This window comes from Alosa pseudoharengus, unplaced genomic scaffold, assembly GCF_046254945.1.
Source record: "Alosa pseudoharengus isolate Yale_2024_CS ecotype anadromous, Long Island Sound unplaced genomic scaffold, YU_APseudo_1.1 YU_APseudo_1.1_scf_3, whole genome shotgun sequence".
Classification (NCBI taxonomy): Eukaryota; Metazoa; Chordata; class Actinopteri; order Clupeiformes; family Clupeidae; genus Alosa; species Alosa pseudoharengus.
Window position 1 is genome coordinate 23,312,992 of NW_027468718.1, and position 15,573 is coordinate 23,328,564.

General features: G+C 40.9%; 2 protein-coding genes across 2 annotated transcripts; both read left to right on the forward strand.

Moving 5' to 3' along the window:
* The first annotated feature begins 258 nt into the window (after positions 1-258).
* LOC143099679 (claudin-14-like) lies at positions 259-957 on the forward strand. Its single transcript, XM_076262597.1, has one exon. It carries the CDS (start codon positions 259-261, stop codon positions 955-957), a length of 699 nt encoding a protein of 232 aa, XP_076118712.1.
* Positions 958-4,046: 3,089 nt separating this feature from the next.
* Positions 4,047-8,741, forward strand: LOC143099680 (high affinity choline transporter 1-like). The gene is made up of 8 exons (XM_076262598.1): positions 4,047-4,227; positions 4,855-4,968; positions 5,273-5,428; positions 5,759-5,907; positions 6,216-6,359; positions 6,456-6,609; positions 7,323-7,540; positions 8,091-8,741. The coding sequence occupies exons 1-8, from the start codon at positions 4,047-4,049 to the stop codon at positions 8,739-8,741; spliced, it is 1,767 nt and encodes a 588-aa protein (XP_076118713.1).
* The last annotated feature ends 6,832 nt before the right edge of the window (positions 8,742-15,573 follow it).

The window sequence follows — 15,573 nt, forward strand, 5'->3', positions numbered from 1 at the left end:
ACCTCTACAGCTCTGCAGTGTACACCCATAGGAGCGCCTGAAACAGGTGAAGCTTATCGCCTCCCACATTAGTCACGCAGGCAGTTGGTTGCTGGAAAAAAAACTCTGGAGACTCAGTAGAAGAGTGTGACTGATTTCACAAGCGTGTGTTAAACCACAGGGAATCTGATTAAAAGCAAAGGACCTGTTTACACCCAATTAAGGAGCGATTCACAGCTCCACATCCTTGGTGAGAAGAGAGGACTTGTTTTGTAAGCCATGGCCAGCATGGGGCTGCAGCTGCTGGGCTTCTTCCTGGGTCTCCTGAGCTTGCTGGGGACAGTGATCGCCACGCTGATACCCCAGTGGCGCCGCACGGCATACGTGGGCTCCAACATCATCACTGCCACAGCGTACATGAAGGGCCTGTGGATGGACTGTGTGTGGCACAGCACGGGCATTTATCAGTGTGAAATGCACCGCTCGATGCTGGCCCTACCTCCGGACGTGCAAGCTGCCCGTGCCCTCATGGTCCTCTCCTGTGTCGGCTCTGTCCTGGCTATTGCACTGTCCACTGTGGGCATGAAGTGCACTTATTGCGCTCAGGGAGGCACCACCAAAACCTGCCTGGCCAGGAGTGGAGGAGTCTGCTTCCTTTTTGCAGGACTGTCCTGCCTTGTCACTGTGTCCTGGACCACAAATGACACCATCCGAGACTTCTACAACCCCTTCTACAGCCATGGTATGAAATATGAGATAGGGTGGTCTGTCTATATCGGGTTTGTCTCAGGCTCCCTCAGTGTGATTGGTGGAGTGATCTTGTGCTCAACCTGCGGAGAGTCCCACCTGGCCAGCCGTGCCACCAGGCAGCCTCAGCCAGCCCCGACATACCAGCCCCATGCTGCCCACCAGAGCAATCACATGCCCTCTCCAACCTCTGCGTCCAGCAGTGGCTACAGACTCAGTGATTTTGTTTGAACGGTGGTTGTGTTAAAGCAAACAAGGCCATATTATGAGAAGTACAAAGAAGGTTTTCAGAGTATTTTTCAGTTCGCAACCCTCAAAGTATTTTAGAGTGAATTGTGTGTTTTTGTTTTGTTTTGTTTGTTTGTTTGTTTGTTTGTTTGTTTGTTTTTGTTTAAATCTCAAACATTTCACAAACTGACCTGTAGTTCATTTTAATGACATAGATAGAACCATAGTTTCCAGCTACTCAAGTGAACTTTAAGATGTTCTTCTTTGCCTGTTGATAAACTCTAGACCAAGAGCTAAGTTTGGGTGAACAGATGCCACATACATGTCTTTGCGTAGAGTAGGCTATTGAAAGTCTAAAGTACACTATCAAAAGTAACATTTGAATGTATAAAATCTGGACTAGACTAAAATATCAATCTACAGCTGTATATCTAATTGCATTATGCAGTATGTTATTTGCTTTTATGTTGCAACAAATTGGACACATACACACATGGGCTTGTATTGTTTGCTAGTATTTTTGGTGTCAAGAGTGTAATGTTCTTTTGTCAAAATCAATGTTTTCATCTCTGACCTCATAACTGACTACATTTCTGCTACATGTTGTATGTAGGTAGCTCTTGGATATTTTGGGGGACATCCAAAGGGGAAATAATTTTGTTAGATTTCAGAATACTCAACAATCTGTCTATTGTATTATAGAAATCAGTAGACATTATAATGTCACCCATTTTCATAACCCAGAGACTAGATCATCTTTTCTGATCATATTTTCTAAACATTAACTGAGACCATTTTAAATATTAAGTCATGCTTTTAGTCACTGATTCATTAAGATGGAATGGGTGTTGTTGTTTTTTATCACACATGTTTTGTGTAATTGGAGTCTCTTTCCAAAGCGCAGAAATACCACAGAAAGAAGGTTATAATAACATACACATTTTTATTCTCAAACTTGGTTGTGTTTGTTACTGTACATTTCAATTGGGGGCGGCCTGTTCACTAAAATAACCACAAGGGGGCAGTAGTTACGTTATGTTCCACAATGGCTACAGTACCACCGCGTGTTGAGCAAGCACAGTAGAGTGTTGAGTAAAAGTAATAGAAGTAAAGACAGAAATGTGCTCGAGATGGCGTTGTAGCCTATTAAATGGTTTGGGTTTGGTATGCTACTTTTCATTTGTTTTGCAACCTCCACAAGTAAGTAGCAAAAGAGGTACCAATGATGTTCAGTCAAGGCTGGTTCATTATTGTTGGGCCCTCATATTCTCGCAGTGGACAAATCTTCAGTTACATCATATGGTTCATGTCAAATTAATCGCGTCAGTAGGCTACCATGGAGGAAGACCCAAGAATACTTGCTTACCATAGGCCACTATAATATCAAGTCAGTTAGTTTGAATGTATAAATGTGACAGGCCAGTGTCTTCCTACATATTTTCTATTGTTTGTGTGCAAATTTAACTTTGACCCGGATAAGCCAATTAGAAGTGGTTTGTTTATTTGCACACTGCGTAATTGGGCCTCTTCTCGCTCCTCACTATAGCTATAGCTATTAAATTGAATGTAAACTTGTTCCTAGGCCTTCCTTGTCAGAATTATGAATCCACCTTTCATAACCTTAAACGTGCTTGTCCTCCGCGTGGAAAGAGATTGAAATATATATATATGGGCCAGGATTTAATAAGGAAGGCAATTTGTGTGACTGCATGAACTCAAGCGCTACTGCTGACAGCTTTTAGTGTTTCATAACTTCAGCACCACGGACAGAGGAGGCGTTTGGAGAGTACTCCTGCCTAGGTATCTCTCTGGGTAGGCTATACTGGTTTGTCTTCAAATTACTTATCCCACCATGTCTATACGGAAAACAGCAATTAAAACCATTTACAGTAAGCAACCATTGCAGCCATAGCCTTACTTTCTAAAGGACAGAGGAGGCGTTTGGAGAGTACTCCTGCCTAGGTATCTCTCTGGGTAGGCTATACTGGTTTGTCTCCAAATGACTTATCCCACCATGTCTATATGGAAAACAGCAATTAAAACCATTTACAGTAAGCAACCATTGCAGTCATAGCCTTACTTTCTAAGCCTCTTATTTGGGAAATTAAGGGGAATACCAGCAATCATTACACTCACAACATGAACATATGTGTAGCCTTTATGAGAAAGCAGCACAATAGTGAATTTTGTGAATTTGCATTGCATTTGTTGTTAATTAGCCCACTCTTTCCAAACATTCCTAGAATACCCTCAATAATTTGTTTGGACTGACAGCCTTATTCATAAGGCGACCTTCATTCCCATCTCTCTGACGTTCATCTTCCTCAGACCTCTGACGAAAACAACTCCCTTAAAAGACACTGTTAGGAAATACGCACGCTTCCCCTGGATTTTTCTTTGGATTACTCCCCGTCAGATTTCTCTCCAAGGGAACCTAAACAGACTTCTGTTTTCAAAATAATTTGAGGACGTTCGTCAATACAGTCTTTTACACAGGTAGGATACTTCTTGGGTTTGAAAAGTGGCATTTGGAGGGTCGCCGAGCTAACTTTGCATACATCCTGTAAATCTTAAGTGGATCTACCATAGCCTATAGTCTACAATTATGTTGTTTGAGAGGTCATAGAGGTGTTTAAGAAGAAAAAACAATTACGAAGTAGCATCAAATACAAAGCGCGCTTCATTTTGCGCTTCACGGAGGACAGCCTACTGATTTGTATTGTACACACAGACAGGGAAGCAGTATAACTTCGTTATTAGCCTTAGGTCTCAGAGAACTTTTATTGCAACTATGTAAAATAATCAGGTAGCCTACGTCTCGTTTGATAGGCAATAGCCTACTCTGAATAAGACAGAGAAGAGTCATCTTAAGCCTATCAGTTGGTTGATGGATGGTCAATGGGGCAGGAAACAGAAAAAAGATTGTCATACATAAACACATAAAGTGTTTAATTTAGTCTTCCATGTACTACATTTTTATCCTGACACAAGTTAGCTGGTGGCTTCTACTGCCTTCTCACACTCCAGTTCCACTCTTTCGTAAGGTCTCAATGAACATCAAGTCGTCCGGCAGAGTCTGATCCAGCTAGAGGATGGCCATCCACGCAGAAGGACTGGTGGCAATTGTTATCTTCTATCTGCTGATCCTGGCTGTAGGGATATGGGCAGCGTGGAAAAACAAAAATGCCGGCGGGGAAGGTGTAGACCAAAGCGAGACTATAATGGTCGGTGGAAGGGACATTGGATTGTTTGTTGGTGGATTCACCATGACTGGTAAGTGCATATGTTTCTATGTGCGTCTGTCTCTTCTATACTTAATTATAATTTGTGCAATAAGACAAACAGCGAAGAAAGCGAAAACTAGGCTATCTAACTTGTATGTCTTTGAGGTATAAAGTAACCTGTTAATGCAGAAGTGTGTGTGTGTGTATTGTGTGCGAGAGAGATACGAGATTTACTTTGTAATAAACCATAGGCTACAGTTTAAATAGTCACTTTTTCTTCCCTTTTTTGAAATCATGTTCTTGTTTCATTCTATAGAAACAAGAAAAAAAATGTGTGTGTGTGGTGGGGTGGGGGGTGGGGTCATGAGACAAGGCTATATGTTAAATTCGGCAAGCTGTTGTACATGGGCTATGGGTTGACATCATATAAGTGGTCGAATCAATTATTCATTTAGATTTAGAGGTAGATTTATGACGCTACTTTAGTTGGAATACTGTATAACATTTGGTAAGCTTTTGTTGGTAGCATTTTAAATGCTTCATGTTTCTTATTATTGGATTGAGTGTTTATTTTGTAATATAGCAAATGTTACATGGACACATTGGATATAAATAAAAAACAGAAATAGAAGGTTAAAAGTAGTAATAAAACATTACTGGCTTGCATATTTTCCAGCAACCTGGGTCGGAGGAGGCTATATCAATGGTACCGCTGAATATGTGTATTTGCCTGGATTTGGACTGGCCTGGGCACAGGCGCCGTTTGGATATGCACTCAGCTTGGTTGTAGGTATGATACACAGAGCGGAAAGGAAAATGCACCATGTCTGGTTATGGCAAGCTTATGTCACACAGAATCTTTTAAACTGTTAAGATATATCAGTGGGTAGGCCTACCATTTTGACCATTTTACTGAGTAAGAGCATTTTACAAATTTTACCAATAACTTTAAACGCAATAGTGCAATCAGAAATATTCTCTTTCACATTTTTTGTTTGGCCTGTGAGTTAGTTCAGTTCATTTTGTAGATGTGGCACATGCTTGGTCTGTATATATTAGTATACATGTATGTCATACTGTTAATCTTGTCATAGGTGGCCTATTCTTTGCCAAGCCCATGCGTTCCAGAGGATATGTGACTATGCTGGATCCCTTTCAGCAGATCTATGGGAAAAGAATGGGTGGACTGCTCTTTATTCCAGCTCTCATGGGAGAGATTTTCTGGTCAGCCGCCATTCTCTCAGCTCTGGGTAGGTTGCAGTGATCCCTGTTCTTCATGATGAAATTAATTTATTGCAGTAGTTCTCTGACTTGTCCAACTAATCTATATTATATAAATATATCATCTAAAATATATTTTATTACTAAATTATCACAGATTTAATTATTTTTTATTGTTCTTCATGCTTTTGCAGTGACTGATTTTGCAGCCCCCACATGACCTTGCATAGGCAAGCGGGCACTAAAGCAAATTAAATAGAACAGAAAAAAATATGTCTTTACCATTTGTATTTTACTAGTTACAGTTTAGATACATATTTTATTATTTAACAATGAATATGTCCTTTCTCCCCCTCCAGGAGCCACACTGAGTGTAATCGTAGATATCAACATCAATATGTCTGTCATGATCTCAGCACTCATTGCCATCTTCTACACGTTGGTTGGAGGACTGTATTCTGTGGCGTACACAGATGTTGTTCAGCTCTTTTGTATATTTGTTGGCTTGGTGAGTACACATTTGTGTTTGTGACTGAATCATATCAAAATGTTGATACTCTCAACCTTTACGTTTTTACAAAGAAGTGTGTTAGGGTTGCTGTTTGATATTAATTGATTACATTTTGCTTGCTGTTCATCAAAAGATCATAGAGCTAGACAACATTGTGATAGAGTCAAAAGTTTCGCTTGTGTTTTAGTTAGCTCTTATTGGACACACATAGAATACATAATACTATGTTATTATACATATAGAAACACAAAAGTTTTGGATTTGTGTCAGATGTTTTTTTTAATTTTCATGTGGGCTCTTTACAGTGGATCAGTGTGCCTTTTGCTCTCTCAAATCCTGCTGTGTCAAGCATTGCTGTCACTGCGGTTGAGAAAGTTCACCAAGAACCATGGCTTGGCAGCATTAAACCCTCTGAAGGGTGGATGTGGATGGACAACTTTTGCCTTTTGGTAAATAATCACCCATATACTCACTGTAATAAAATAAATAATTTCCAATGTTTGTATCATTCCTGTGATTGACACAATGTGCCTTCTTGTTTCTAGATGTTGGGGGGTATTCCTTGGCAGGTGTATTTTCAGCGGGTTCTCTCTGCCTCCTCAGCTACCTATGCCCAAGTCCTTTCATTCCTTGCTGCCTTTGGCTGCATTGTTATGGCCATACCCTCAGTCCTCATTGGAGCGATAGGGGCCTCCACAGGTAAACCAGCCTATGGAGTGGCATATTCATCAATCATAGTACAACATGTATAACACAAAAACACTGTTTCCCTTTTGTCTTTTGTCAAGTCTCATCTATAGTCTCTAATGTCTAAATGATCACAACATCTATGTGTTGGGATGTTTATGTAGCCTACTGATTTGATGATCATGATGATTTCCACTGAGAAAAGTTTGTTTTGAAGCATGTTTTTGATATACAACAGTAAGCCCGGGAGGGGTCCCTCCAGTTTCTTGGATAGATTTTAAATGACTTAAGATCTTAAGGAAACAGATATAACTCAGGCTTGTAAACGACAACAGATGGCTCCTGTCATCCATTATTGAAGAGCACTCATTTAACTGGGAATTTTGTGAATATTGCATCTGAGGGGGTTTAATTAATTTTGTTTATCTCGAAAGCATTGAAAACACAGTTAATCAGTGACAGTTTATGATGTTGTTTGAGAGCAAAAACCAGTCATGCTGACAAAAAAACTTCACGGATGAGCAGAAAGAATTTTCAATCATGGTCTGATAGAGCGTTATTGTACATGTCTCCTACTAAGCAACCTGTCAAAGCAAACTTAAATAAATATAAAGAAAATAAATATGATGTTGTTTGTGTATGCATGTATTGCTTACTGTAGGTCTGCATGTCTCTAATGAAGCCATAATAGCTCCGTAAAAGGTCCTCATCCTATTCCTTCACAGATTGGAACCAGACTGCATATGGCTCTGTCTCCCCCAAGGATAATGAGCAGTCAGACATGATCCTGCCTATCGTGCTCCAGTATCTGTGCCCCCCCTACATCTCCTTCTTCGGCTTAGGGGCAGTGTCAGCAGCCGTGATGTCTTCAGCTGACTCTTCCATTCTTTCAGCTAGTTCCATGTTTGCCCGAAACATCTACCAACTTGCTTTTCGCCAATCGGTAAGAGTCCTATGTAAATCCTATGGAGCCAGTGTAGCCTAACAATGCTGATAATTCTCCTCATTTTGCTCAACTGCCCCTCCCTTTCAGAAACCCAGTAATACTAGTACCACAATTAGTGAAGGATCGCTTATAATGGCTTATGCTCTCAGTCTGATCAGTGACAGCTTATGACACTGACACCAATGTTTTGTTTATTATATTAGCTGTGAAAATGGCAGCTATGTATTATGCCAAACATATCACCACATATACATACATTTTTCTGAGAATTTTCAGACTGAATCGGTACCTGGTCTCAAGAATTGTGAATTAAATGAAGATGGTGCGGCTGTTACTTCTGTAATTATCAACATAATGAAAGCTGAACCAGATAAGGTTTTAGTTATAGACAAACAGATCTAGACTGGTGGTACTAAGAGAGTGGTGGACAAAACATTCTCATGATGCATCCTTGCATGCATTGCAAATATTGATATAAAGATATTGTTTTTTCTTATTATTCTCACTGTTCATTCTCTTGGTCTTCCTCATCACTGTCGTCCTGCAGGCTTCAGACCGTGAGATCATCTGGGTGATGAGGATCACCATCTTTGTCTTTGGAGCTTTAGCAACAGCAATGGCCCTTCTTACCGGCACAGTGTACGGCTTATGGTACCTGAGCTCGGACCTGGTCTACGTGATCATCTTCCCTCAGCTCCTCAGTGTGCTGTTTGTGAAAGGCACTAACACATATGGCTCTGTGGCTGGTTACATCTTTGGCCTTGTGCTGCGCATTGGAGGTGGAGAGCCATACCTTAAGCTCCCCCCTTTCATCTGTTATCCAGGCTGCTTCGTAGAGCAGAAGACACACCGGCTTACCATGGAGGTTGAATATATCACCGTTCAAAAATTTCCCTTCAAGACAGTGTCAATGGTCGCTTCCTTCTTGGGTAATGTGGCTTTCTCATACCTCGCCAAGTATCTCTTCGAAAGTGGGACACTGTCACCAAAGTATGACTTCTTGGATGGAGTCCTCTCAAAGCACAGCACAGAGATCATGGATAAAACTACTCTGGTGGGCAATGACAATATCATCCTGTCAGAGATGGCCCCAGTCAAGCCCCGTCTCAGCATGTCATTGGCGGGAACATTCACGAACAAAGAGGCTCTCAGTGATGATGGAGACTCCAGCCCAGAATCCAACAATGAACATGACTAAAAAATTCCCTTTGGCTGTGAGCTCCACTCAAGCAGCACTACATTAGCTGTCCTGTGTTGACTTTATATTTTTTGTGCATAGATGTTGTGCCATTTTTTGTTGTTGTTGCTGTAGCTGCTTATTTCCACATGCTCTTTTCTAATAAGTGAGATGTAAGAAGAAACCTTGCCACAGGAAGATAATATAAAGGAATGAAAACAATGTTTAACAAAGTGGGAATTCATCTGCTTTCATGTGAGATCCACTTTTGGGTATGTACAATTCCTTTTTCATGTTTGTCTCATTTGGCTTAGTATTGTCCTACTAGATGGAGCAATAATATTTTGATAGCGATTATATTGTATACTGTGTAAATAATTTGTATTTTGAATTTTATGAATTCCTTTACTCTTTAAGAGTAACAGTTAATAGAAAGTAGAATTATTTTTAAAATACGTTTCAAACATTATGTTACGTTTTGAGCAAGTTATCGACATATGCTGTGGTATTTTAGGAATAATAACTGGTATGTAATATACCAAATCAGTGTTTTCACTGAAAAGCCAATGATTAAATTATCTTCTCATGTGCCAAATTGAATCCCTTTCCCTGATGAAGACATTTATTGGTGCAAAGATTGTTTGCTGGTGGCTATATTTGCTACAAAGACCTTTTACCTTCAAGGCCTTTGCTTTATTGCTGTAGCAAGATCATGCAGCCTCTGTACAGATGAAGATCCATACACAACCTGATGCTATTCATGATGTACATGATACATGGTGTTTGGATATTTCACTGCATCCTTGGAAGTGATGCTATTGCTGGTCTCAACAGTGTCAGGCACAAAACAGGGTCTCCACTCGGATAGCCCACCAATAACAATCAAGATCTCTGTTAACACACTGCTGACTATGAGGTTTTATTAGGAGTTAGGCCAGGGCTGGTTATTCTCATGGCTGGCATTAGTCAGTTTGGGGTAATTCTGAAAGTAAGCCAAATGTTTGGTAGATATGATGGATGACTATCCACAATGAGGCATACAATTAAAATAAAGCATCACCCAAATCAGTTTGAAACATGATACATTTATTGAATACTGAAATTAAGACTAAGGGAAGTCTGAGAAAATGTATCCAGAAGTGCAATTTTGTGGGTTTGATGTTGTGGAATCATGTGTTTCTGTATTCTGACATCAGTGTTGTCATTCTTTCCTCAGTGTGTAGTTGGTGAGATACGACCTTAGTACATAATGATTAATTGCCTTAATTTTGTTCTGTTTGGGACTTAGCCTGATTGTATGTGTCAGTAAGTGTATCAGGCAAACTGTTTAGACTTGAATGTGAATGTACATCCTCCTGTTGAGCATAGAGAGCTAATCAAAAAGAAACATTTTTGTGTTAAATGTCAACGTAAATTTATAACATTATAACAAAAAAAAAACTGTAATGTCACATAAAACATAACCTGCCAGTTCATCTACTGGCGAAGTATCTATGGTAATTCGATGTGATGGCAATGTATATTTTTGTGTGATAAAAAAATACAAAATAGTAAGTATATGCACAGGTTAAATACTTTTTAACCTGCCATTTCTTTTCTCCCTTTGAATATATTTTTCTTGTTAGTAGTCAAAGAACAGCTATAAGTCATGGAAATATATTTATTTATGCAATGTCAACAAATTATATGGTGAAAGAAAGATGTGGGATAAATGGAATAAACTATGTTATTTAAGATGTTGGTTGCCTGTCTGTTGTTAGTAGAAGATGCCAGTAGCCTACAGAAAAAAAATATTCCAGTTACAAAATAAATTCTTGGTTTTATCCTTTTACATAAATTTAAAATTATCCTGTGCTCTATCAATACAACTTAGACAGAAAGAAATGAAGCTATCAGCTGTCACATAGCACCCTTTGTCTGTATGGAGGGGATGCCATCCATTATATGTCAGTTATTGTGTGTGAACCCCTGACTTCTAATGTGGGCGTGATTGACAAGTTTGACAGTTGCCAGGGTTATTAAATTCTGAGGCCTCCTCTGATTGATGGTGCTCTGCAGGTGCACGGCCTGAGATTAAACTCTTCACCAGCCAATCAACCCTCTCTTGACAGCACATGCAGCAAAACAAAAACAACAGAACATCCTGGTCAGTTCTGCTTGTTTTAACCCCCAACTCTTTGCTCTAGACAATTCTAACATGAAGATTATCCCCTCCTTTCCATCCTTGCACAACCTCATGGCACAATCATAAATAACAGCACTCCTGATTAGCTGCTCTTGTACAATGCACCATATGCATTGGTAATAGAGAGAGATTTTACTAACAGCAAAGATACATTTTTGTCATGTCATTGACTACATGTTTGATGTGACTAGAAGCTTTCCTCTCAGTGCACTTCCTCATGATCCCAAATCTGTGATCGGTTTCATCATCAATATAATCGCATTTACAACAGACTCAAACACTTTTATCTTTGTAACAACATTTGGTTATACTTTACTTGAAGCTATCTACATAAGAGTGACATGACACATAGTCATAAACACTATAAACAAATCATAAACGTTTATGACATAACGCTTCTGTCACTCGCTTCTGTCAAGTGTCATTTGGTTTTTGTCATGACAAGTTAGGGTTAGTGTTAGGGTTATGACAGTGTCATGTCACTCTTATGTACAGGTAGATACCTTTAAGTAAAGTATTACCCAACATTTTAATGGATTTTCAGATAATCAGTATTTTTAGGCTTTTTTGGGTGCTACCACTTTCATATTGTGAAGTGCACTGGTTGATCTTCTGGGGAAAGTGTTTTCATTCCAGCGTGAGTGTAAACATCCTGAGGTTCTGCCTTTGGGCTTCCGATATCATTCGATGAGTTCTCCCTGAAGTTAGTCTGTGTTTGATGTGATGGTGGCTGTATTTCCAACACCTTCTCCAAGCTCCCGATAGTTCATCCACTCCACTTATGACACCCTCATGCAAAGACATGGGAATTAACAACATATTCGTACCCTTTTGGACTGCCTATAAGCCCATTTTCTGGAGTCATGCACATTTATTCATTTTATTATTATGGGTACTCATTAGCAGTCAGCTGTGGTTAACTTAGTGACTATAAGTATGTTCCACGTGTTTGTAATCTGCATTTGAATATTTGTCATGCTATGAGGCATATGACATCTGAACATCACATAATTGAATGGAAGACTGAATGTAGACATACAAACACCACAAAACAGAATGTAAGACTGCAGTGCTCCCAGCTATGCTTGGAAACATGCTTTACCTTTCACATGAGAAACACCCTTTCCATGCCTACAGTACAATGTGTTGTACCTATATTATCAGGATTGATGGTGTTTTTCAACCAGCAGATGGAAAATGCTGATGTAATGTTGCCAGGGATGCTTCCAGTGCTCTAAGTGCTCATTTTAAGTGTTTTTTTGGATGAAGGGATATTTTCTAACAGTGCTCCATTAGCTTTTGTGATTAATTGGCTGCTGGCAATGAAGACATTATCCTATTCCCACCCAGAAACATCCTTCCAAACCTCATCCTTTGCCATGTTTAAATACATTTCATACAATATTAGTCTAAGCTACGTGGCAATCTATTACTGTGCATTTTTTCACTTGTGTACATCAAGACTTTCTTATATAGGCTATATTGTAAGCACATAAATCAAGATTCCACTATCACCTGCAGCTTTGGAGACATGCAACACAGGGGTAGGTTTGCGTGATATACCTGAGTGTTAGGCTAGAGAGTGTCTGCACTTCTGTGCACTCCCCATTGTTCACAAGTGTTATTATTTTACGGGGCCAACAAATAGCTGCCTGGTGTCAGGATGAAAATTGTGTGTGGGTTAGTTACAGGAAGCCAAAGCCTTCCTTTTTCAGCCCTAGGCACAGTCTGAGTTTATTAGCAAGAGTGCTCACAGACAAGAACATAAATAATGGTGGATTTATTGCGGCTGGAGCTGCCGGTTTGGAAAGCTGAACAGACACTTTGTGTAGCAGTCAGGAAATGGACACTAGCTTCAGAAGATCAGTTGCCTACACCAGCAAATATGTCCATCCCCTTCTTCTCCTGTTGCATGATGTTGCCATCTCTTTTGAACTGAGATGAAGCTTTATGTCGCATACAGCAGTGTTGATTGTACCAGAGGGTCCGATGCTCTCCAAACATGCCCTTTGTCTTTCATTTTTAATATGCCAGCAAACACATGAATGTTCCTTTAAAGGGACACCAGGCGAGCCTGAGTGCTTTTTCTCTACGAAGCTCGCCCTAGCGTCTGTGCATGTCGATACGTGTGCGAGCCCTCGCTCGGTCTGAAGCTCTTTTCCTTTTCCTTTCCATCTTCCGTCAAGGGTTTTAGCTGCTTCTTCGCCAGCTCTGCCATTATAAATTTGCAACAATCGCTAGCCGGGTTTCGTTAGCCTGCCTCTGTGCTGGGAATGCAGGATGTAAACTGATCCTGCTTCTCGCGATGTCTGAGACTTTGTAAGACTGAAGGTCGCGGGTAGGATACACCGAATTTGCAAGCAAGATATTCTTCCTATAGGCAGTAGGGGCGGGTGAGAAAGTCTTCATTCGACCTGTAATGAGTCATTTAATCATATACTGACTTACGAAGATTATTAATTAACACGAAAACGTTAAGGGTAGTAAAATTGAGGCTTGCTACAGATGAATTGTTGTTTCTGATATGATTTGCTATATTCAGTACAAAACAGTATTAGAAAATGAGCACCAGACAGCTAAAATGCCATGCAGGGTCCTTAGGTTTCTACCATCTTAGTATAACATCTCCATGCCCATAACCTTAGAGGGCATGAACCGTAGACAGTACCAACATCTCCATGCCCATAACCTTAGAGGGCATGAACAGTAGACAGTACCATTGTCTATCAAATGCGTCTGTACGTAGCTCATAGCCGCTTCGGTGTGTCGCATAGACGTCGTCATCGTCTTGCTGTCCCCCCCGTTTTTGGTTCCTTCGTTGAGGTGAAAATCAGGTCCATGGAATCCATGCTGTCTCCTGCCAGAGACTGTCAATCTCTCTCCTATAGGCAGACTCATCTCCTCCAGAGATGAGTCCAATGAGGGTGGTGTCATCCGCAAACTATGGGAGCTTGACAGACTTGTGACTGGAGGTGCAGTGGTGAGTGTACAGGGAGAAGAGCAGGGGATAAAGAAGCCTTGCAGGGCACCAGTGCTGATTGTTTGATGATCTGAGACATGCCTGCCCATTCTCACACGTTGCTTCCTGTCAGATAGGAAGTCAATAATCCACCTGCAGGTGGGATCAGGCACATTCAGCTGGGAGAACCTGTCCTGCAACCTAGCCGGGATGATGGTGTTGAAGGCCGAACTAAAGTCCACAAAGAGTTCCTGGCATAGGTGCCTGCACACTCCAAGTGCTGAAGGATGAAGTGTAGTGCCATGTTGACTGCATCATCCACAGACCTATTAGCTCTGCAGGCAAATTGCAGGGGATCCAGGTGGGGATCAGTGATGGATTTGAGGTAGGACAGCACGAGGCACTCAAATGACTTCATGACCACAGAGGTCAAGGCCACAGGTCTGTGGATATTGAGGCCTGTGATCTTTGAATTTCTTAGGACAGAGATGATGGTGGAGGTTTTGAAGCAGACTGGTACTGGCATGTCTCCAACAAGGTGTTGAACATTGATTAAATGTAGAATGTCTGAACTTTGACAGCCCAAGCTGACAAACCACTGTTTCAGACCTGACAGTAGTGCAATTGGTTAGGAGGCGAAGAATGTCATGTTTCAGATACTGTGCAGCAAACAGTGTGGCACAGGAGACTGGGTGAACAGGTTGCAGCCTGGGGTGGATTAGACTGTTTGTATGGAATCCACAGGAGAATTTCCCAATTCAGGCGCTGTGTATTGGCAACTGTGTTTCCCCTCCAAATGTGTCAACTGTCATGAAATTATGACAGGCCTCCTGAGCAACATCAGAAAACCAGGCAGGTTGTCAGAGAAATACTTCATTAGACTCGGTCCACTCATCACATACACACACACACACACACACACACACACACACACACACACACACACACACACACACACACACACACACACACACACACACACACACACACACACACACACACACACACACACACACACACATTCATACACACACAACAGATCAAAAACTATCACAGAAGTACAAGACCATAATGCATGGAAGACACAGTAATTTTAGCCTATTCAAATGGTAAATTGCAGGAGATATATTTGGCTACATGTATTCCAATTATGCATATGAATGTGTGTGTGTGTGTGTGTGTGCATGTGTTTGCGTGTGTGTGTGTGCAGGGTCGGACTGGGAACAAAATTCGGCCCTGGCAATTTTCTCCTGGACCAGCCCACCACTGGACCGACGACCCCCCCCCGCCCCCCCCCCCCAAAAAAAAAAAAATTCCCCCCTGATTCCCCCCATAAATAACAAACACCCAGTAGGCCTATTATGCTGTAGCAACACTTCATAAACTGAACCCAAACATTAAACATTTAGATTTTAGATCTATAGCCTATAATCACAATAACACGGGCCCGGGGGTGTCTCTCCGGGATTTTTTTTAAATTCTGGTTGCTAATCACACCATTTTAAAGTGATTTGAGAAGGACAGGATTCAGGGATAGGCAAGACAGTCTCATATTCTGTCTGTCTCACGTCATGTTACCCCATGCATTAAACCACGTCACTGCTTGACTAAAAAATATAGGCTACTGAACATGGACATCGTCATAGTTGACAGAAATTACATTGTTGTAGAAACACAACCACAGCCTTAATTTGGCGCAAATCTCCTTT

Excerpts from the sequence above, each read along its gene's own strand:
- LOC143099679 (XM_076262597.1), top strand. The coding sequence starts at position 259 with ATGGCCAGCATGGGGCTGCAGCTGCTGGGCTTCTTCCTGGGTCTCCTG.
- LOC143099680 (XM_076262598.1), top strand. The coding sequence starts at position 4,047 with ATGGCCATCCACGCAGAAGGACTGGTGGCAATTGTTATCTTCTATCTG. Across the intron at positions 4,228-4,854 it reads TGGTGGATTCACCATGACTG|CAACCTGGGTCGGAGGAGGC; the intron begins GTAAGTGCATAT and ends CATATTTTCCAG. Across the intron at positions 7,541-8,090 it reads AACTTGCTTTTCGCCAATCG|GCTTCAGACCGTGAGATCAT; the intron begins GTAAGAGTCCTA and ends GTCGTCCTGCAG.